Source organism: Dermacentor albipictus, chromosome 7 (genome assembly GCF_038994185.2).
Source record: "Dermacentor albipictus isolate Rhodes 1998 colony chromosome 7, USDA_Dalb.pri_finalv2, whole genome shotgun sequence".
Classification (NCBI taxonomy): Eukaryota; Metazoa; Arthropoda; class Arachnida; order Ixodida; family Ixodidae; genus Dermacentor; species Dermacentor albipictus.
Genome location: NC_091827.1, coordinates 142,821,102 through 142,844,957, shown reverse-complemented (window position 1 = coordinate 142,844,957; position 23,856 = coordinate 142,821,102). Strand labels below are relative to the sequence as shown.

The window sequence follows — 23,856 nt, the reverse complement described above, 5'->3', positions numbered from 1 at the left end:
GCCATAAGGAAGATAAGCACGTGATAACAGTGAGGAGCTGTTCATCGAGATTGCGCCGCAGTTTGTTGCGTGCGAGCCATGCCGTAATGTCTGCGCATGCATGGATGCACCGACACGAGCTTGCGCGCATCTGCAAGCGTGCGTGTGGTCTGGCTAGCGGCGATAACGTAGAGTGAGCTCGGCATGTTCATATTAAATAAATGCTGTTTTCATTCTGTGAACGCTGTCCTCACTTGCCTCATTTGAGGAAAGTTTTTGTTATTTTTTCTGGCTTTGGACATTTGGCGGTCGACTCAGAATCGGGGCTGGCCTACATTCAAGTAAATACGGTGTGTCACTCGCTAACTGTGCAAGCCACTATGACAGGAAGCAAAAGAAAGAAGAAAAAAAGAAGGAGCAAACACGATTGGTTAGCGTGCACTGCGATAGCTGCAAATTGTATAGAAAAAGAAAGACTGAACATTTTTGTTGTCCAAATATCTGAAACAGCTAATTCACAGTCCAAAAGGTTTATTGACGGCTGGCTCACACATGTAGTATTATTTTTTCCTTATATAGAAAGCTTCCACAATTTCTCTCCCTACTACCTGTTCTCTGTGGTGAAACAGCACCTGCAGGACCACACACACCACCCAATATGTGCCATGCACATGTGCAGTGGTGGAAGAAATTACACTCACCTGTGGACATCTCTACACCAGCTTGACGATAATACTGTCGAACCCAAGTATAACAATCCCAGATACAACGATCTATCGGTTATAACGACTACATTTCAGTGCATTTATGATTTTACAACTCCCTATGGAAGCGGCTTCCAGATATAATGTTCTTTAAATCACCGTACTGGTAGAACGAATGCTCCGAACCCGGTCACAGTAAAATAGCGGCACACGCGAAGTGCCAAAGCACGGCCAAAGTGAACGCACGGCAGCGCAACGTTGCTAGACTAGCTTCAGTTGTAAAACTCTCCTCCCGCGCGCTTACAGTCGCTGTCGCCACTTCTGTGACAGCCGCAAGATGGCAGGGCCGTTCCATTGAGCTCCACCGCAGACCGTACGGTCTGCGGTACGGACGGGCAGTTTGCGCGTTTTTCACGCTCGCTGGCATTCTCCCTTGTCCGAATAGGTGATACCATAAGAAAGCGGTATCCACCTACAGCAATAAGATCTATCGAGCCAGTTGGTTCATACTGAAAAAAGGGTAAACTGCACGAAAGGAAGAAATGCATACAGCGAAGGGCAGAAGCTGCGTTTCTAAATGTCGTGTGTTTCTTCCTCTCGTCTTAACGTTTCGCGCAGTTTAGCTCAGGAACCTGAAGATCTGGCCAAAAGGCGTGATTGTAGGATGAACTTCATCCCCACCGAAGCTTCTCACCATGCCAAAGAAGCGCTACAAAAAGAAAGATGAGGTCAGTCTTTGAACACACACGCCACAAAAAAAAAAAAAAAAGATCGCCGGCTGTTCCACTCCGTGAAGATGGTTAACCGGAGTAGCTGAAACGTGCGGCCCCTGTGTTTATCACTGGGTTAATCCCGAGGGTTAATTAAATTATTTATCAATTATGAGGTTACACACACAATCGGCTGCGACGGAAAGAACGACGTCACTGACGGTATGCCCACAGTCTGCCGTGGGCACTTGCGTTCGATGTTTCAAGTTTGCTCGGCGGTGTGGTTAGCAGCCTTCGCCCGCCATTTGCCGCTTGTGATTATTCGAAATTAAATTTCTTCAAAATTAAATCTGTCCGTTACGTAAGACAATGAGTAGCTCATGGTCCTCCCATGGGACATCCGCGTCAAGATCACGGTCCGACCTATACCCAAAAACTTACACCCCGAAAACAACAGAGGCAGACGACAAGCGAGAGGACAATTCCTCCTTAACCAACCCCTTGGCGAACCGCGAACAGGTTGCGATCGCTGTCGCGCTCACCGATGACAATCTTTCTCACATCTACAGCGACTCCATAGCCGCTATCAGAGCTTTCCAAAAGGGCACGGTCTGTGCAAAGGCTCTCAGAATTGTCACAAAAAAAGAGATTAAGAACCACGTCATATACTGGTTCCCGGCACACTAAGGACCAAAAATCGGCGACGTCCACAACCTTAACGAGGCGGCACACGAGGCTGCGCACGCGCTTACAGACCGCGCAGCTTCACCCGACCACTCGGAGAACAAGGACGCCCCAACTACATACAATGAAATCACTAAACACTACAACCTACAACGTAGAGAGTATAGCACGCCACAACGCACGCTCACTCGAGCTCAAGCGGTTACGCTCAGAATGCTAGACAGACACATACCCCACGCAAAACAGACTACACCACTACATGCCTGAGCTCTATAACAAATATTATATAGCACCGATTGCAATACATCCCTTAACGTCTATCATTTACTCTGGCCGTGCTCGCAAGCTCACATAAACTACGAACCGGACAAGGCAAGTTTGATGAAGCAATGGGGAGCGATCGAAGAACTCGCTCCCCAACTCTGGGCTGTCCAGCAGGTCCACGACGCCCCCAGAAAACTCAACCTCCCGGTTCCGTCGTGGGAGACGCCCACTCCAGGAGAGCCTAAAGCTCTCGTGGCCCGCAGGAATTTGAATAAAGTTGATTTCCTTCCTTCATACTTCCTTAAGCAATGGCTCATACCTCCATAAATGCGGCCTCCCCATTACGACGACAGAACTGAAATTCTACGCTGGAATGATGAACGGCAACGCAGACATCTGTGGTAGATGACGAAGGCGGGAGCAGTGGCACGAGCGCGTGCCGTGGATTTCGCAGAGTACTCGGTCGGCAGGACGAATCGCTCCGTTTCACGCCGAGCGTAGCGCCGCATTGCTTGGAGCACAGAAAAAGTGGCGCGCTGAACTGTCGACATCGTTCCTATAGCTGCCTATGCAGCCAGGTACGCAGCACGTCGGCGTCGTCTGCTGATATTCTTAACAAACTCGGCGAAGGCTAGTTTAGTGTATGACATGCTTGCTGAAATTCGCCATCAACAACAAACCACAGAATACACCAACGCTGCAACCGCATGCTTAGTCCAGCCCGTTTGCATAGCTGGCTATTGAGGAAGTGAAGCCGGGTGCGACTGCAGCGCCACGAAGGAGCGGGCGGGTGGTGGTTCCGCGCAACGGCACCGAGTTTGAAAACTGAAGCTAGTCGTGCGCCTCCCTCCAGTCCAACTGTCACAGCCTTTAGTTTTGGAAAGAAGGTCACGAGTGGTCAGGCGTTTTCAAGGCACGCCTCCAGGACGGAGGCGCACCGTGTGCAGCATGGCGTGGGGCATGCACCGGTGCGACATTGGATGCCACGATGGAATCGCTCTCAATTTTGCACTACTGTTTGTGCGGCACCCCGTGCATTATACCTGTCTCAGCTGTTTGGATCGATCATCTATGCACCATGGGAACAACGGTCGCTCAAATGTTCCTGTCGACACGGTCCGCGAGAACACTTGCATCACGCGCTGCCACGACGCAATGTTGCAAAGGATTACTACACCATTATCAAGAGATCATGCTTCTGCAGCATTTTGTTTACGCATTGCCGACAACGGTTCACAGTGACGTTTTACCTTCTGAACATCGAATTATTTTTTTTTTTGCCCAACGGGACATAGAGAACGTAATGGTACAACTCTCGTGTGGCCGCAGTCATAGTGCCAAGACTTTTGCCGAATGGTCTCATGCCGCATTAGCTTCTGAAGTTTATGCTTGTGGCCAACTAGAGAGCTTCGCTGTTACGTGCAGTATACAGTCTAGTCGCGATGGTAGCAAAATATATCAAGTTCTCGAATAAAAAATGGCGGCTGCGCTTGCAGTTTTGATATGACAAGTAATCAGAACCTGGCGCCGTTTTGAAAGAGCTACACGAAGCCACATTTCGTTCTTTAAATGAATGTTTCTAGCAGAGATTTACAGTAGGCATGGGAACGCACCGAGAAGAAAAGTGACACTGAAAATCTAGTTTTCGAACCAAAGTGCTGCATAATTAACTCTTGATACCAGCTTTAGTGTGGTTAATTTTTGAGCATATTTAGCTCTTTAGATACCGCGAGAAAATGATCACTGTTTATAGGTCTCAGAAAAAAAGTTCTTTACCACAACAAATAATATTCCAGCACACATTGCAGCATAGTATATTGTGCATAATGAAATGCTCCTTCCAAAGACATACGTTCCAAACGAAAAATTTATTATGTAAAACAAAAATTCTAGAAAGCTTTGCTGCCAGTTGATAAAAACAATAAAAACATGATACCAACAAAAACATTAATATCAAAGGAAATTCAGAATATACATTTTAAAGATAAATAATGAATGAATAGTGTGAAAAAATAAATGCTCAGTACACCGCAGTCCTTCGGATACAAAAAGAAACTAAGACCAGAAACTGCTTCATTGTCTGTGCCATGTGGTGAAGCAGTTCCTGGATTTCGGACTCCGCACTTTTCCCACAAAATGTCCAGTTTTTTTTCAGCTTTGCAGCCCTCTTAACACATTTCGCAGTTCCTCCTTTCTGGCATCTTCTGGGGATAGTCCGATGGGAAGTCCAAGGAAAGTATTTCAGCAGTTCATCTGAAGTCATGCACCTCTTTCCAGGCTCGATCACTCTCACCGTAACTGGGCAATTACAGAATTTTCGCGGATTGCCTTTATCACCTCTGCAGTGAAGAAGAGCAGAAAGAAACCCCACGCCGTTGTAAACTGTCTTGCGCTGATCCATAGTGCTGGGCCACTCAAGGAAGTAGACCGCTCAAGGTCATAAGCGAAACTCCCCGGTGAACAGCTATGGATGTCCCATGCTGACTGAAAACATTGTGTCGCTGCACAGCTTGGATTTGCTCTGAGGTCGTTTTGGAATCGCAACTCAAGCTTTCATCACTAAACTCAAGTGCCGGTGCAGCACAGTACCTATTGCCATGCTTTTCTCATAACGCAGCCACGCGGGACGACGCCATGGTAGCGACTTTCAATAGCTGCGCAGTGACATCGGCAGCGCCCCTTGACTGAATTTTACAAGAGAACCGAAGCTCTTGGACACTGCTTGAAAATGCCAGGTCTACATGTTGGACATGCAGCGGACCTTCAGCAATACACTTTGGTAGAATAAAATGACACGGACCCCAGACCAGAGCTCACCATTGAACAGGTGGCGTCATTTTCAGTTAATTATCGCCGCTCAGCACTCTCAGATGGCAAAGCTGGCGATATATAATTTAATTTGTGATGCGCCGCAAGTGATTTCATTAAAAAATTTTGATGCTAGTGCAGCGTAATCGTGAGTAGCATGCTTTTTTTTCTCAATCGCGGCAGAGGGTGACAGCGACGCCCCTTTTCGCCACAACTAGGCACATTCGTTCGCAATAAGGTCAGTCAGAAATCACAACATCGCCAGATTGGGATAGTATTGTGCTATCTATTATGGTTTTTGAGTTACAAGTTACAAAAGACAGCCTCTAATGATCATCTCCAAATTAATTAATTACACATAAGTTCGCCAAGATTTTTGCATCTGCATGTTTACAAAAGCCCAATCTGTGCGATAAAGCTATTGGTTTATTTTTTGAATGCTGAAATGAGCATGCAAATATTTTTTAACGTTCTTATGCATATTTTGTAACAACATTAAAAAAAAATTTTTTTTATAAGGTGCACTTAAAAATGGACAGCTTTGTTGCACTCATTAATGTTTCAAAATCTAAGTGCTAAAGACAATGATTTTGTGTTCATTCGTTGTGAAATGGCACTGGGATGACAAAGCAACCGCACAAAAAAATGAAAGCTGTGAAAACGGAGCTCAAAGTTTCATTTGTTGTAATCATTTATATGTTTACTTCACCACCTAAAACCCTCCTGGGATGTAGTTCCTTGCCTGCGAGGACACATTTTCTTTACATCTCGATCTAGTTTTTTTGTTCTTGCAGCAGTTTCGTGCTTCTTAGTTGCGTTTTTGATCATCAAGCATCCATCCGTCGTGCATAGGTGGATGACAGCGCATTCAAAACGTCTGCTCTTGTCTCCCGTTGCGCAACGCTTCATTAGTGAGTTGGAGCTGAAATCCGCAGTTGAATATTTGACGCGAAAACTTCTCCTCCGCCGATGTCGCGTTGCCGTCCCGACCACACGCGGACACGCCGTCACCATCGCTCACAGACGCGCCTTCACCATAGCCCACGGCAGTGTTGCCACGACACATTAAAAAACAGTAGTAGATTTTTTCGCGAAAAATCAGTAGAAATCAGTAGATTTTTAACTTCAATTTTTGCACTTAGTTTATGAGCCCACGAATTCAGCGCTTATATTAGTACACTGTTGAAGTATTGTAGCTTCCAGGAAATATAGTACAAAAATTCACCCAGAGATTCTAAGCGATACTTTTGAAAAACCCGGGGATCCAGAGAGCCATTGTCAAGCACGAATTTAAAAACAGCGAAGCCCTCCGATGGCCTATTCAAAGGCGTCAGATAGTAGTTAGTACCTGAAAGCTTTAGAGTATAGTATCTTCCAGACAGGGGTAATTAGAGATCGCTGGGAGAGGCCTCCATAGAGGCCTCCGTGCTGCAGTGCACATAAAAATAGGTTGGATGATAATGGTCGTTTCATAGTTGTGGAGTTCGGTAGTGCACCCACTTTCACAAATTCACCGCCTCACCGTTTCCCATAGAGCATAGAAACTCTATGCCTTTTCCCCACTTTGCTCAAAGACAGAGGTAGCGCCACGTTTGAGAGTCTGGAAACGCAGGATTGTATGTTAACCTCGGAGCCAACCACGTTTTTTTTTTTTTTTCTCTCGCTAGGTGGCATCACATTAATATAACATCTGTAACCTCTATGACCATCCGTCCATCCATCCCCTGTACTGAAATAGTTGCAGATTTCGCTTTCGTTTCAGTAGAAAAGCAAGAAAATCAGCAGATTCAAGCGCTTTATCACTGAATCAGCAGAAAATTTTAATCAGTAGATCTACTGACAAATCAGCAGCCGTGGCATCACTGGCCCACGGTCGCGTCGTCAGCACTGCACGCGGACGCACTTTTCCAGTCGCCCACGTGAGTCTTTTTCACGCCTCTTGTGGTCTACCGTAAATGTAGGCTGTTCGGAAGTTCATTCCTTTGGGGCTCATTACAGAAAATGTGTGTAAGCTGCCACAATCGTTGATCACGTTGATCGGAACGCGCAGCACGCTGCTGCACAAATGCGCGAGAGAGAGTTTGTCAGCAATTCAAATCAACAGCCAATAGGAGCGAGCCCTGTGCTCCACGTGACTACTGCGCCCAATTGCAATGCCACATTTGCCTTTTCTTTCACTTGCGTTTACTGGTTTATTTCTCAGTGGAGAAATATGTCGCTCTGGTTAGCTTTAGCTCCATCTCTCGTATTTACGATACCAAGCTGGCGGTGCTGCGTCAATGGATGGCTGGGCATTCTGTGGTGCGACGGGGCCTTCAGAAGGCCGTTTTTTTTTTTTTTCTCGCAATTTTTGCTAACAGCGGTCTAGGAAAGCGCGGTTTGCTCAAGTTCTACCGCATATTTTTTATAATATTGCACCGTGTGGAAAATAAACGGTTGTGGATCGAAAAAAAAAATTAATAAATCAGAAACTCAGAAATTTTTGACAATTTGACCACCTTTTTATTTATCACTTTACCCACAGCGCCACGCATTACAGTGGGGGGGGATATAGTACAATGAAGGGGGAAAAAAATACAGGTGAATCGTCATGTGCCCAAAACATTACGATAACGTACACACATGAAAACAAGCACTGCACGAATAAACTTTAATTGCTACGTTTCCCCTTAAGTGGATAACAAACGGCTCCAACATGCTGAAATCGGCAATTTAATGTACTGATCACGAGTGATCAACCTAATAGGTGTGGTAACAAAAGAGTTCAGGGCGAGCCCATATACAGTGGACTCTTTAAATGGAACCTCAAGGGACCAGGGAAATTTGTGCCGTTTATCAGAAGTTCCACTTACTGAGAGAGAGGGAGAGAGAGAAAGAAACCTTTATTTGAAGAAGTGATTTGTCAGTTGAGGTGGGAGGGTCCCTTATTCCAGGAACTCTCTGGCTTGGATCGTCCTCCGGGCCCAGGCAACGAGTTTGCGCTGGTCGACCAGGTCCGGCTTGGAGATCGCAGCCTCCCACATTTCAGCGAGGAGGTTCGGGTCTGCGTCTGTTGCTATTAGTTGTGGCGCTGTGATGCTTGCTCGGGCGTTCTTGCATTGCATGAGGAGGTGCGCCAGGGTGTCTGGCACGTTGCAGTGTGGACAGATGTAGCTGTATAGCGTCGGGTGGAAATGATGCAGTAAGCTTCCGTGGGTAAAGGTATTGCTCTGGAGTCGCCTGTAGTCGGTGCCTTCGTTTCTCGTTAGTTTTGGATGTGGTGGAGGGTAGACCCTGCGTCCAAGCCGATAGCGTTGTAGCAGTGCTTGGTAAATTAACGGTATTGTTTCCGTTTCCTTCTCTGATTTGGGTGGGTGGGACCTGTCTAGTATGTCGTGCAGGGAAGCCCGGTTGATGCTTGCGCGGGCCGCTGCGTGTGCCGCTTCATTCCTCTCGAGTCCCTCGTGTCCGGGAACCCACATGATGCAGGTGTAAGGGGGAGGAGTATCGCCACGTTTCAGTAATTTATCGCTTCGATGGAGATCCTGCCCTTCATGTAGTTGCGTGTCGCTGTTTTCGAGTCGGTGAAGGCCACTATGGCATCCTCGCTAGCATGGGTGGCGAGTGCTGTAGCGGCCTCTTCAGCTGTCTCCACACGTTTGGTGAGAATTGTCGCCAACGCCAGTGTCGTCCCCCTGTAGTCTGTGACGCTGATGGCAAAGGCGTTTCGGCCCGGATACTTGGCTGCATGCACGTAGCGCGCCTGCGGGTCATTAGGGTGCTTGTGTCGGATGGCGTTTACCCTGGCGAGCTGTCTGCCTCGATGGTGTTCTGGATGCATGTTCCGAGGGATCTGAAGAACTTGTAGACATTCTCGCAGATTCGATGTGATGTTTTCTTTGCGTTCTCCATCGTGTTCTAGATTGGTTGTGTATCCTGTGCGTCGGAGGATTGCTCGGCCTGTGGTTGTGAGCTTGAGTCTCTCGATCTGGTTGATGAAGTGCGCTTCCGTGAGTTCTTCCCAGGAGTTGTGAACTCCCATGCGAAGCAATCGGTCAGTGGAGGCGGTTGTCGGTAGTCCTAGGGCGAGCTTCGTGGCCTTTCTTATTAGAAGGCTTAGCTTCTGTTTCTCGGCTGTCTTCAGGTTGAGGTAAGGAGTTCCGTATGTAATGCGGCTGTAAAGGAGGGCATGTACCATTTGCAAAGTGTTGTGCTATTTGAGGCCATTGCGGCGATTGGCCACTTGTCATATCAGATGAGTAAGCTGTGCCACGGTGTTGTGTAGCCTGGGGAGTGTGGCGGCGCCGGACCCGTCCTTATGTATATGGACCCCGAGGACTCGAAGTGAGTCGACCTTCGGTATCGGGACTCCTTGAAGAAGGACTTGTGGGTCGGGTGCGTCGTGGCTTGGGGGTCAGTCCCGGGTGCATGCCCAAAATACTAACAGCTCGGATTTATCTGGAGCACAGTGGAGGCCGCAAGTGTTGAGGTACAGTTCGATGATGTTGACCGCCTCCTGAAGACGGGCCTCCTATTCACCCGTGCTCGCGTCTCTTGTCCACAGTGTGATATCTGCATATAGAGCATGGAATATCCCTGGGACGGTGTCTAAGAGGCGGGGAAGTTTGAGGAGGGCCACGTTGAAGAGGAGTGGCGAGACTACCGACCCTTGTGGCGTACCCCTATTAGGTAGGTGAAATGCCTTGCTCCGGAGGTTGGCAATCCCCACCATGGCCGTACGGTTGGTGAGGAAAGCGCGCATGTAGGCGTATGTTTTGGCACCGCAGCCGATATCTTCTAGGTTACGAAGAATGGCTTCATGGCTCACGTTATCAAAGGGGCCCTTTACGTCTAGCGCTAGAATGGAAGACTTGCTGTGTTTGCTCAAATGGTCAAGAATATTTTCCTTTAGCTGGAAGAGGACGTCCTGCGTGGAGAGCATCTGGCGGAAGCTGAACATGGTGTGTGGATAGCGATCGTTTTCCTCGAGATGTGTGGTGAGCCGCTCGTTGACCACGTGTTCAAATAGTTTCCCGGCGCAGGTCATAAGGGAGGTGGGGCGGAGATTTGCGATGGAGATGGGTTTGTTTGGCTTGGGTACCATGGTTACCTCCGAGTGTTTCCAGGCTGTTGGTAGCTCGCCCTTAATTCAGCAGTCGTTATAGTACCGAAGGAAAGCCGTCAACGCCCCAGGGGGTAGCTTTTGAAGGTGTTTGTTGGTGACTCTGTCTTTGCCCGGGCTCGTATTGCGTGTTAGGGCCGCCTGCAACTCTGCCTGTGTGAAAGGCCGATCTAGCTCTTCGTTCGGCGCTCCTTGGTACTCCCTGGGGGTGGAAAGGTTGGTGGCAGTGGTTTGCAGGTTAGCTGAGCCGTGTAGCTTTGTCTGAGGTTTTTGGAGTAGCTGTTCCTCTGTGCCGCCATAGTTGTGGATTAGTCGGTGAATTGTATGTCTTTGTTGAGTTTTGGTGTGGGTGTCGTCAACCAGGGATCAAAGCATATGCCAAGTCTTCTTTGTGCTGAGGGTCCCTTGAAGTTGGTTGTAGAAGGATCGCCAGTTCTGACTCACTAGCTGTTCAGCATACTCCTGTGCCTGCATGCTTAATAAGGCAATTCGGTGCTGGAGCTTGCGGTTGAGCTTTTGGCGGCGCCATCGTTTGAGGAGCGATCGCCGAGCCTCCCATAAGTGCAGTAGGTGGTTATTGACCGCCGGATTGTCCTCATCTAGTTGAATCGTCCTGGTGTGGCCGTCAGCCGCACCTGTGATACCGTTTGGCCAAGCTTCAACGTCTTCGATGTCGGAATCGTTGTGAAGCTCATTCCTATACGCATTCCAGTCAGTGGGTCGCGCCTTTCCTGTCTTGTGCGCACGGTGAGATTGTTCAACCTCGATTTGAATTATGTGGTGATTGCTCCCTAGCGTGTCCGGGAGTCGGGTCCACGTGGCCTTTCGCACGTCTCTAGTGAACGTGAGATCAGGATTGGTGTCCCTCGACACGCTGTTGCCCACTCGGGTGGGTTGGAGCAGGTCATTTCATAAAGTAAAACCGTGCTGCTGTGCGGCGTCGTGAACCCGTGCCCTTTTCTTGCTGGTATTGGGGTAGCCCCAGGCCGTGTGTGGGGCGTTAACACTTTCCTGTCCGCGCCTATGCCCATCGACAGTATGTTGTCGATGGTTTCAACGTCGATTTTCTCCCGTTCGGAGCGCTTACGGACAGCTAGCGCCATCCAGCGCATAAAAGGACAACTATTTTTCAAGTTTCCCTTTTGTGTTTCCTTTTTTGGCCGCGGGAGGGATTTTTAAAACGCCTTTGAATCGCGCCTGACGAGCGCGCTTAGTTTCGGATATGGCGTCGACGTCCCGCGCAGCTGCTCCTCGGAAACGGCGAGTTTCGACGGATTCCGATGAGTCTGCATCAGAATTTTGTGATGGTGGTAGCAGCGGAGACTCGGGAGATGACTTTGACTCATCCAACTTCAGCACGGACGGTGAAAGTGCGTCAAGTAGCCCCGGAACGTCGACAGGTATCCGCCGGTAAGTTCCGTTTTCCACTCCGAGCCATTTTATCGCGGCCGCGATCAGATCTAAAGACATGCGGCGTGTTCTAAAGGCTACGGCTCTTATCTGCAGGGTGTCAACGTCGTTTGGACAGGACCACTTGTCGGCGGCGGCACAAAGAGTGGAGTTTTGCGCGAGAAGACGGCCGGGAGTCGACCTCGGCACTGCGCTCCGTAGTGCCACGCGGCGCTTCGCAAGAGCCGTCGACTTCTTCGCGCTGTTCTTCACGGCGGAAATAATCACCGAGATACGCAACATGACAAATAAATATGCGTGGATGCATATTTTGGAGAAGCAATCATACAGTGAGAGAGACGGCTCTTGGAAGGAAGTGATTCCCGATGAGATGAAGAAGTTTATCGGACTTCTCATTTACATGGGTATTGTACAAGTACCGCGCTTGCACTGCTACTGGAACACGCGGAAATTATTTTCTGGTCTTCTTCCGCCTTCGGTAATGCCAAGAAATAGATTCAAAGCGTTGCTTGCATTCCTGAGTGTGTCCGACCCTGAGAAGACAACTGCCGCATCCCATGGCAAGCTGCATCGCGTAGCTTCGCTGCTGAAGCACATCAACGCCTCATCCGCCCAATTTTTCCAGCCTGATCGGAGCCTCTCCGTTGACGAGAGGATGGTAAAATCCAAAGGCAGATCCGGAATTAGACAGTACATGCGGGACAAAGTTATTAAATGGGGGTATAAATTGTGGGTTTTGGCGGACTCCAAATCTGGTTACACTGTTCAGTTCAGTGTATACACAGGAAAGCGTGAAGCACCTAGCGCACGTGGGCTGGCATTCGATGTTGTGACGCGACTGGCAGAGGACTACCTAGATCAAGGGTACATCATTTATTTAGACAACTTCTACACGTCGACATCCTTGTTCGTACACTTGTTGGAGCGCAAGACGCTTGCTTGTGGCACAACGCGCAAGGATCGTCGGGGCTTTCCAGCCGAGCTCAAGGACACCCAATGGGAAAAAAAGGCAAAGAGAGGAGATGTTCGCTGGCTACGGGAACAGGACGTACTATATTTACAATGGAAGGACAAGCGTGTTGTTCACATGATGTCGACAGCCCACACAGCCAACAAATTCGTACTTGCGAAGCGCAGAAGGAAAGTGGACAATAAGTGGGAAGAACTATCGGTGAAAAAGCCAATGCTGATTGACAAGTACAATGTGGGCATGCTCGGCGTCGATAAATCGGACCAGCTGATTGGGACATACAATGTTCTGATGAAGTGCGTGCGTTGGTGGAAAACGCTGTTTTTCCACAGTATAGATATTGCTGTTGTCAACAGCTTTATTCTATTTGATGAGCACCGTCGGCAACATCCCGAAGTGCCTGAATTGTCAAGAGGTTCGCGCTTTGATCAGTTCGCGTTCAGGCTAGAGCTGGTAGAGCAGCTCATAGGGCTTGATGAGCAACAACATCCAGAACCCAAGGCTCCTCCTGCTGTTCCCGCTTCATGTGCCCCTAAGGATCAAAAGCACAAGCCCCAGAAGCTACAAAGATACAGGAACTGCAAATAGTGCTATCAAGAACGGAAAGTGGAACAAAAAACGAATGTTTTCTGCGAGACGTGCTCCGCAAACTTGTGCTTCACCACATCACGCAACTGCTTTGTGCGGTGGCATGATAGCCACTAGGGATAACCTTTTCCTTTGTAAAACAATAACTTGTACAGATAGAAAGTTTATATTTGCAGGAATGTTGTATACGGCCTGTCCCTTCAAAATGTATATTTCGAATTTTTTTTATGTTGTCTTGGTGCAAAGCAGCATCGACGTTTTTGCAGAGTTTCCTCGTTTTTGTTACAAATTTTTTATTAAGTGATTTTTTTTTCAATTCATTGGTAATAAATGTTTGCTTTCAAACAACACTATTAAAAAGCACATTCCCTCTTCTACAAATTGATACTAAACATTTTAATATCAAACAGTTGGTGTAGCAGCAAAAAAAATGTTTACTAGACCACCCAAAAAGTGCTTATTTTCCCACGGACAGGAAAGTGTTAAAGTCCCCTACCACAACAAGCCGGTTGACGTTAGCATTCTTGCGAAGGTCCCGGACGAAATGGTTGTAGTGGAGTAGCTGCTACCGCGGCGGGCTGTAGAGATTGGCCAGGTATAGGCTCTGTTGATTCTTGCGAGTCGGCAACACCTCCACTACGGTGTGTTCGATTTCAGTGTCTTGAATTTCGTGAGCCTGTGCAGTTAGTGTCTTTTTGACAAGAATTGCGGTGAGGGCAGTGTGTGTCATAGTGTTGTAGCCGGGGAGCTTTATTTCCTTGGTGTTGGTTTTCTGTAGCGCGATTATGTCTGGATTGTTTGCTTTGAGATAGTCTTGCAGGTTGGCCGAGCTAGGACTATAGGATCTGCAATTCCAGTGCCCAATGCGGAGGGTGGGAAGCGGCTCGGTATGTCTACGTTTGCTAGCTGCCATGTTGGTGGTTGTCCTCCACCTGGAGTAGGTGGTTTGGCATTGTCGAGCTAGAATCCTCCGCGGATTCCCCTCGTACTGTCCTTCGTCCTTTGCGTTTGGTTCCTAACTGCTCCGCCAGATGTTCATGGGTCACGAAATTCTTGTAAGCATAGGTCATGAATTTGTGTTGTTGTGCCATGAAGCCGCCCAGTTTGGCGTCGAGTGTGGTGACAGTACAGGTTACAGTGGAATCTCGATGATACGAATCTCACGGGGTCACGGAAAATATTCGTATTAGCCAAAATTCGTATCATCCAAACAATTAAATCTAGCTAAATTAAAGAGTGAGAGGTGAATTCACTCAGGCACACTTACGTAAAAAGCATTTATTTCTTGAAGGAAAAGTCTCCGATGTCCTTCTGCTTCTTTTTATTTGTCAAGTCAATTAGCAGACTTTGTTCAAATCCATAAAAACGCGTACACATGTCGTCGCTGATTTTATCCGCGGCCATAGCACGCCTCAGAACTTCGAGCGCATGCAGCGTTTCAGCCGCCCGTGGTGGTCCTTTGCCGTCGCCCACGTCAAAGTCAAGAACGCGGCTAGAAGCACAGCAGCCACTCCGTCCGATGGCACGCGGAGAAGGAGGAAAAGCACAAAAGCAACAAAAGTGCCACTGCTTCAAACTCTTCGCGCCCAGTCGCGGCCTCCGCGCTGTCCGGCGCCACGTCCGCGCCTCCGCACCAAAAGAGAGAGGGAGAAATCGCGTAATTGCGCGCTGTTCTCTTTCACTGTCGTCGGTGGGGCTCGCGGTCGCGTCCGTCCGTGCGCTGGAATGGTGCCAGCTGTGGCCTCTTCTCCGCGCAGCGGCGCAACCTCCTCCCCTCCTTAGCAACCGGCGCGCCAGACGGGGGCGCAGCTGCGCATAGCAACTGTGACGTCACACAGTAGCGGTAGAGCGAGCGCGCAGGCGTCGGCAGTGGCAGCTGCACCGCCGCTCCGAAGCGGCCCAGTGATTGCGCGCCAAGCGGTTCTGGAAGCGGCAGTGGACGCCGGATTCCCCCAACATCAAACACCAGAACAAGGAGCGAATGCGCGTGTGACGAATGAACATGTAACCAGATGCGAAAGCAAGGGAGGCAGAACGGAAACGCCAACAGCGACTGATTAGATCGCCGGATACTAAAGGCAGGGAAGCGGAACGCAAGCGGCAGCAGCGACAGGCGATATCGCCGAACACCAAAGCGAATGAATTGGAGCGCAGACGGCAGCAGTGACCGGCCATTTCACCGAACAGTAAAGCCAGGGAAGCGGAGCACAGACGGCAGCAGCGTCTGGCCTTCGCCAAGCACACTTTAAAATTTCCAAAGTATCTTCGGTAATATTTGTATCAACCGATGCGGGTCGTAAATTGATTCGTAACAACCGTTCTCTAGCACATTGGAAAGTAATGGGGCTCGACCGAGACCACAGAAAAATTCGTATCATCCAGAAATTCGTATTAGCCGTGATCGTATCATCGAGATTCCACTGTAGTGGCTCTGCCTTTTCCATGATCTTAGTTACCACTGTCTCTATGGTTCTGTCTGCTGATGCGAGAAGTTTTGTAGTGAGGGTTTCCTCGAAGACTTGAGGGCGTCATTCAACAAGATCGAGAATCTTCACTTCATGTGCTTGCAGCCGTTCGTCTACCCGCTTCATTATTCTGGTTTCTACATGTTTTAGTATGCTTTCTTCTACTCTCTTCGCTACTCTTTCTTCGAGTTCTGACATGTTGCACTCAGCTACCGGTTGTTGTTGTATCGTCCTCTGTAGATCCTGTACTTTGTGTTCGAGAGTCCGTATCGTCGCTGTCTCGCCTGAACTGCTCGGGTTGTGTGAGGAATTTGAGGCGCTGCTTCCGTTCGCCGCGGCGACGTAAGTGATTCGCCTAACAGAGCGAGACCGTGACCGAGAGCGGGATGTAAAGCTTGATCATAGGATGGAGCGAGAGCGTCTCCGGCCAGGTCTTTGTCGAGGCGAGGGCCCCCGTGAGCTGTCCGAGGCGGTAACCAGCGCGGGGAAGTCTTCGGTGCTCGAGCTCCAGTGATTCTCTCGGGCGCGAGCGTTAAGTTGCTGTCTTCTTACTTGGTAGGGAGGCGGGTTGTTGCGGAGTTTCTTCTTGCATTCCTTGCCTGCCGTTTCGTGGTCTCCACTGCAAATTTTGCACTTCGGGTGACAATCATGTTCTTCCGTGACCCCATCACGCCCGCGTGACCAGCAGAAGTTGGCTCTCGGCTGAGGACAGATATCCTGTCGGTGTCCAATGGCGCTGCAGGTTCTGCAGTATTGGACGGATTTTCAGTAGGGCTTGCATCTGTAGTCACCGCTCTGGTATGTTAGGTAATAAGGGACGTGCTGTCCGTCGAAGGTGATAACCGCGGCTGTTGAAGATCCTAGCATGCGCGCGCCCAGAACCGTGTATCTTGAGTCCACCCGAAGGCCGGCAACAATCTCCGCAGGACTTGTACCCGGTCCGAGGCCGTATATCACCTCGCGGCACACATCGTCTGGATGTCGAATGTGGGGATTTACTTGATAGACGGTTCCGTTGAGTTGTATGGTGTTCATATGCTGCAGTTTGGAAGCTCGTTCCGTACTTGCCGTGCTCGCGATGATCACATTCTCTAGTTTCTGCACTTGTACTCGGACATTATCGTGAAAGTCTTGCTGGGCCAAACCACTGGATCTTCCGATGTCATGTGTCACTGCGATGAGTGTGTGCTTCGAGAGGTCAAGACCTGCTTGAGGGCGGAAGACGATCTTGAAGTCGTCAGTAGGAAAGGAGCGCATCTTCAGAATGCGTTGACGTAGGGGCAGTGGTTGTGCTTGTCTGGTTTCAGGACTTCCGTGGCTCTTTCCTCGGTGGATTTATTGTCTTCTTTTGCTGATCTGCCTTTACGATCAACTAGTAGCCACTCAATGTGGGCTTCACCAGTCGTTTTGCCGCTATTCACGCCGTATGTCCACTGTGGTATGGTATCGGAGTCAGCCCCGGTCACCTCCATACGCGCCGTTGTCGGCTCTTGTAAAGCGTTCGTCATCTGTGTTTCCAGAAAAGCAGGCGCGCTTCACCTCAGATGCTGCTTCTGCGTGATTCACTCCTACTGCGAGAGCGCCGTGTGCGTGCACCGCGGGCATGCAGGCGCGAGCCGCTGGTCTCCCGCTCGTGCCACGGGTGCCCCGGCGTTAGGGTTATTTTGGAGCGCACGGTCACAGAATGTTCAGGGTTTGGTTATTCGAGTAAAGGTCTACTCATTGCGTCGTGGCTGGTGTCAAACGATGCCTTGCAACTTCAGGAACCTGAGGTTACCAAATTCGCCGAGTTTCCAAGCAATGTTCCACACAAAATAGCGAGAAAAGCAGGAGCCCATGTGAGCTGAATACAATTGCACGAATACAATATCAACCAACCATGAGGATGGTGTTCTGCTTAAGAGGCAGTTGCAAATACCATATTTACTCGCATAATGATCGCACTCGCATAACGATCGCACCCCTGAATTCTGTCGTCAAAATTCGATTTTTAAAAATTTCCCATGTAATGATCACACCCCGAACTTTCCGCAGCGATATGTTGTGTGCCAAGTCTAGCTGATAATGATCGCGCTTACCATCTGTCGAATGCTACGCGAACGACTCGCCTGCACGCACCAAACATTCTTAAGTAGATGCCTCATTTCATTACCTTCATCACTTTCTGCACTTCCATGACAAAAAGAGGTACAACCAAACTTGCCTTTATTATGGGTAGGCTTTATAATGGTTGTGGTCAACAAAAACAAAAAAGGCACCTTTCGATTCTTCTCATCTGCACTCGCGAAGAAGCAACAAATCGCGCGCGGCAATGATAGTAGACACGTTTACACTGGTACGTTAAAAGTGTACCCTATTCATACGTGGACGCTTGTAACACAGCTAAGATATTCGCCTACCCTTAGCGGAAACATGCCGTGTTAGGATAGTAGTGAAGACAGACGCCGCAGTTTCCGCAGCACGCCGGCCATGAGTTTCTGTCACTGGCAGCTATGTGCGCCCATCTGTTTCTGTCCCCTCAAAGTGGACATGGCCACGTTATTGCCGCAAACTTGCCGATATTAACGATACTATTCATCACTGATACGGAAGAAACTGTTTCAATGCACGTAATGTACTCACGAGAACAAAAAAAAATCGCATTCGGCGCGTTTGGCTTGCTCCGCCGGCCGCCATTGTTGTTTTGGTGCCCCGCACCCGCATCCCACAGCAAATGTGGGCTGGAAAAAAACACCTTGTATCGCGGGAAATTTAACCCGCGTAATGATCGCACCCCTGAATTTGCGTCAATTTCTCTGACAAAAAAGTGCGATCATTATGCGAGTAAATACGGTAAGTGACTTCCGTTAACAAGATTCCACTGTATAACAAACAACTGATATAATTACCACTTTTTGTGGTACCATCGAGTATGTTATAACGGGTTCGACTGCATGTACAAACAAAGCGCCCTGCAGAGGGTGCGTGCACAACCCAATCCCACCTGGCAGTGCGCTGTCAGGACTGCATGTGCCGACTGTAATTTTTTGTGTAGGCAAGTGCAGGTGCTGTTACGTGCCACTGCCACATTGCAGAATTTTGTTTGTGAGCCATTCTATTCATGGCCATGTCAGGCCAGAAAAGTTTTTTTCTTGTTTTACCGTGTCAGGACTGCATCTGCCGACTGCAATTTTTTGTGTAGGCAAGTGCAGGTGCTGTTACGTGCCACTGCCACATTGCAGAATTTTGTTTGTGAGCCATTCTATTCATGGCCATGTCAGGCCAGAAAAGTTTTTTTCTTGTTTTACTGTGTCAGGACTGCATGTGCCGACTGCAATTTTTTGTGTAGGCAAGTGCAGGTGCTGTTACGTGCCACTGCCACATTGCAGAATTTTGTTTGTGAGCCATTCTATTCATGGCCATGTCAGGCCAGAAAAGTTTTTTTCTTGTTTTACCGTGTCAGGACTGCATGTGCCGACTGCAATTTTTTGTGTAGGCAAGTGCAGGTGCTGTTACGTGCCACTGCCACATTGCAGAATTTTGTTTGTGAGCCATTCTATTCATGGCCATGTGAGGTCAGAAGCGTTTTTTTCTCGTTTTAGCGTGTTTATCTATTTTACATGCATAGAAAGATAGGACAAATCATCTCGCCGGATGAGAGCAGCAGTACTCCCTCGACCAGCCTCCGTACCTCAGAGGCGTTCCTCTGGGCGGCCAGGTTCTGTGCTTCTTGGTCAAGCCGTTGCCGGAGCTGGGCGCAGGTGGCCTCCAGTGCCTCCGCCTGCTGCTGTGCCTGTGCCAGCCGCGTCTCTGCCTCCCGACGCTCCCGCTCCAGGGCCTCGCGGTGGACCTGCTCGAGCTCTTCCTCTCTCGATCGCACCCGCTCGCACACCAATGCCGACGACTGCTGCAGCCTGCGTGAACACACGTTGCTCACCCCAACTGGCATTTTCCAGTGGTAGCAACACATGGCGCACAAAGCACACCGGACATTTTAACGAGACAGACTGGCACAGGAGAACAGAGACTGAAGTAATTATGGGTAATAGGATGGATAGGTGGGCTACTCGCTATTGCATCCTCAGAAGACCTAGAGCATAGAAAAGAAGACAGATGAAGAAAGTGACATTTCTTTCCTGTGCTTACTTCATGAGTGATCAAAAGTGTTAAACGTGCACCCAGGAACAGACATCTGTGTGTCACTCACTCAGCCTCCAGCTGGTGCACCCTCTGCTGCAGCTGCCTCGACTCATCGCGCAGCCTCTGCAACTGCGCCGTCTGCTCTTCCATTGCCTTCTGCTGGGTCTGCAGGAACAAAGCCAGTGAAGAAATTAAAGAACGATGGCAGTTGACGAGGAGACGACTGCAACAGCACTTTGACAAATATCAGCACACTATAGCCATTCCTCTGGCTTCGAACTAACTTGAATTTTAGCATTTTCAGTGGCACTCCAGTGACTGTGTACAGCACTGAAATTGCACCCACCCATGTTTAGATTTACTGTGCTGTTTCATTTGCTTGTTCTGTACTTGTGCCCACTTGCCATGAGGTGTGCGTGTTGCGTTGAAAAAGAAAGGCGAAAACGACACCGATGACGACAAAGGCTTGAGCGTGATCGTGCAATTGCACCAGAAAAAAGGTGAAAAAAAAAAAAAGAACTCCTGAGAGCCTCGTGGCACGAGCATGGAATGCGGGAGGGGGCCTTGGTGATATAGGAATCGGAGTGAAGAAGACCCACAACGGAAAAGCAGCCCATTGGCCCATGGGTCCAGGCCCCTGCCTATGTATGGCGTTCCTGAGCCTACGCCTCAACGTCTCACGCTGGCGTTTGTCTGCGAGCCGTCCAGCGGAGCACCAACCACAGCTTCTGTAATGTTCACTAGAATTACATCATAAATGGGTAGCATCATAAATCATCATAAATCGCCAGCATCTCTCCCATAAAATAAGGCGATGACAATGTGACGTGGGCTTCGGGAAGAACGTGGGTCGTTCCATCAACCGGTACCACGGGCAGTTGCTCGCCGGTGAAAGCTTCCTGGGGAACCAAGCTGTGGCGTACCATGACGGTATTGCTGCCTGTGTTCCGCAGAACTGAAACTCTGTATCTGTTTAACACTCCCCATATCACAGGCATATTACTGGGATGATTATCTTCCTTTTATCGATCAAGCATTGTGCTGACCAGATATCTGCGAGGAGTCCGTGAATCACTTTAATCTCCTGGAGTCCCTCCGGCCGGCACATGCTCGACATCGACTATTTCAGGCATAGGCGTGGACTTGGGTGGCGTGTTATCTACAAAACAAGACGTTTCATCCTGCCTCGATCCTTTCTCTGGGCACTGTTTTGCCTCATGACCGTCTTGATGGCATTTCGGGCAAAATGTTCTTGTTTTGGCCAATTTTTTGACTCTGAGTGTTATTCATTCCTGAATCTTCTTTAAAGTGATGCAAGTTTCTTTGTTGCTGTGCGTCTATAAATATATCAGCTGCTTTTGTAGCAGCACACAAGGTACGGCAATCCCGCTCGCAGAGAAACTTGGCAAGCTTTTTATTGCAGTTAGCTAGGAACTGTTTCATCATGACCAACTCAGCCAGGCCCTGGAACATCTGAGGGGCCTCTAATAGTTCTATCCACCTATCGAAGTAGCCTCTAATCTTAGCTGCACGCTGCATAGCAGTCTCTCCGTTCTGAGGCGTGGACGTGCGTTCACGATAACCTTCTGCCGTGAAGCAAAAAAGTTGCAGCAAAGCTATTTCAACTTTGCCACACTCTAAGCAGTCTTGCGGAGACAGTGCCCCTTCAGTGCTCCCCTCGTGGGGCACCCGCTCAGTGCCCACTGCGACTTGTCCCCGCCTCCTTGGCTGGTACCATGACGGTATTGCTGCCTGTGTTCCGCAGAACAGAACTGGTGGCGGTAAGCATCCAAATCGTCTCGGGTGTCCTCAAACTGTGCCCTTGCGCTCATTAGCTAGCCGCCTGGTTAGCTCAGATGATGGAGCGGCTGCCCCGCAAAGGCATTGGTCCCGGGTCGAATTTTTCTTCAACTGTGAGACTTTTCTTTCGAGGAACCCGTACGAGTTTCTTTGAGGCAATTGCTACAAATGGGTGGGTGTCTGACTTTCCATTATTTAATTACTTCTCTCCATCTTGTAGGTTTCCGTACAACTATGATGTCTGAAAGGCACTTGGTTACAGCAATGTTAGCTGTGTTTGTCTGGTCGAGCTCTGCGCCACCAGGTGGCTGCACCATGCAGGCCATTCACCTTTGCACCTCCACTAATTCGGTACAACGCTAAAGGCACGCTAAAGCTCTCCAATCTCTCTCTCTCAGCGAGAGTGGAAATGTGCCGCAGAAGAAGCCCTGAAGCAGCAGTAGCAGCCAAGTGCACAGTAGAGCTCTACCAATTAAGCTACTGCGGCGCCGTTTCCCCATCCGCTTTTGTTCCCCACCTGCGGCAAGTTGCTTTTTCGTCCACTTTCATTTCCATTAATTTATCATTTCTTTTTTTCATTTATTAAGCACAAGTAATTTTACCTATGTTGTCCTCGGTGTCAGTATTTGTTGGCTTCTTATGATATGACCAATTTTACAATGCTAACATGAACCAAATACACAATCCTTTAGTATAACTGCTTACTATTTTTTTTACCAATGACACTATAATTACAATGTTCCAGAATCATATTAAAATAAACCAGCTTGCTAATAAATGCATGTGCATATCATTATTCAATATTCGATGCTAAGTTTTCGTATTCGATTCCTATTTGAAAAATGTAATATTTGCATACACCTAGTTAAAACCAGTATCGTTATAAGTGGGTTTGACTGAACAGTGGTGTGAAGTTCCTTTATCGACAGTATTGTAGGAACGTACGAAGGACCCTAGGTTATCTTAGAGAAGAAGGGGAACGAAAGGCTCAATTTTGTTAGTCACAATCGTATAAAGCCAAGGAAAGCATCGGGAAAATTATGTGAAATTGAAATGTAGAATATAATAAAGGGAAATGAAAGTTCACGAAAAGATAAGGTGTTGCCAGTGGAAGCCGAATGGGGGCGGCCATCCACCAACCGGAGGCGCGCATGCTTGCTGGATGCAACCCCAGGGGTGTTGCCCAGCAACACTCGGAGACAAGGTGGGTGGATGGGGAACATCCTTTTTTGAACATCCACTTTCCCTTTCTCTATTACTTTCAACATTTCAATTACAGCTAATTTCCTTGATGCTTCCCTTGGCTTTATTGTCTCCCGACTTTGACAGCCAACGGTCCCACGAGCAAGTTCACACGTGCCGAGAAAGGAAAAATTGAGACACCCACCCAAGCGTACCCAAGTGCTACGGAGGATACAGTCAATGACCGATTTTTCGGACCCTCTAGGGAACGTAAAAACGTCCGAAAATTCAGGCAGTACGAAAAAATGAATGCATGCAAAACAACGCACTTTTTTTCCTTTTTTCTCAGATCAGAGGTAAAGGGCGAAGTACCAAGCTTCCGAAACCCTGCCAAAGCATCAGTGAAGTGGCTATAAAAAGAGGCATTCAAAAACTGTATGCAGCCGACTGCCGGTTTATTATGTACATGTGCATCGTCGGGCAGCCGGTGTTATTGCTGCAGTGGCTTGAAGAACTTGTTGATTGTTGTTTGGACGGCATTCTGGTTGCATGCGATCATATTCGCCTCGATCTGAGTAAGGGTCATGTCAACACTGTACACCGATGAAAGAGTCAACAGTGCTCATGCCAACTCGGCACTTGTAGGCGGCGCAGGCATTGGCTCCTCATTTTCAACATCGGAGTATTCTGAATCCCCCACAACCTGACGGGCTATTTCCTCGTCAGTCAGTTCTGCACAGAAGTCGAGCTCGTCGTCAGCGTCAACAGACTGTCAACAACAAACCGACGGTACTGCTTTCCGCGCTTCGATGCCATCGGCGAGGACGACGAAGACGGAGTGGGGGCCATCGAAGGCGAGCGAAATCTTGAAGTTGCAAACAGTGGAGTTCGCTGACGAGCGTCGAAGCACCTAGGCCTAGCGACGCAGAGTACACTTGACACAACAGCACAACCACACACCACGCTCGCCAAAATGTGGCCTGCGCATGCCTGCGCGAACAAACGAAATGGCGCCGCTCCGGAAACTCCGCCGGAGGCGGAAGTGCGGCGATGAACACAGCCAGCCTGGCCA

At 48.9% G+C, this 23,856-nt stretch overlaps 1 protein-coding gene and 1 pseudogene across 14 annotated transcripts in view; one reads left to right on the top strand and one right to left on the bottom strand.

Moving 5' to 3' along the window:
- LOC139047307 (ribosome-binding protein 1-like) overlaps positions 1-23,856 on the bottom strand; it is a 396,181-nt gene that overhangs the window by 230,867 nt on the left and 141,458 nt on the right. For all 14 annotated transcript variants that reach the window (XM_070521128.1, XM_070521124.1, XM_070521121.1 and 11 more), the window contains 2 exons: positions 19,870-19,967; positions 19,354-19,576 (listed from right to left, as the gene is read on the bottom strand). In XM_070521128.1, the coding sequence (XP_070377229.1) occupies positions 19,354-19,576; positions 19,870-19,967 (321 nt within the window). The remainder of the gene's footprint in view (positions 1-19,353; positions 19,577-19,869; positions 19,968-23,856) is intronic.
- LOC139047478 (piggyBac transposable element-derived protein 4-like) lies at positions 11,473-13,335 on the top strand (annotated as a pseudogene).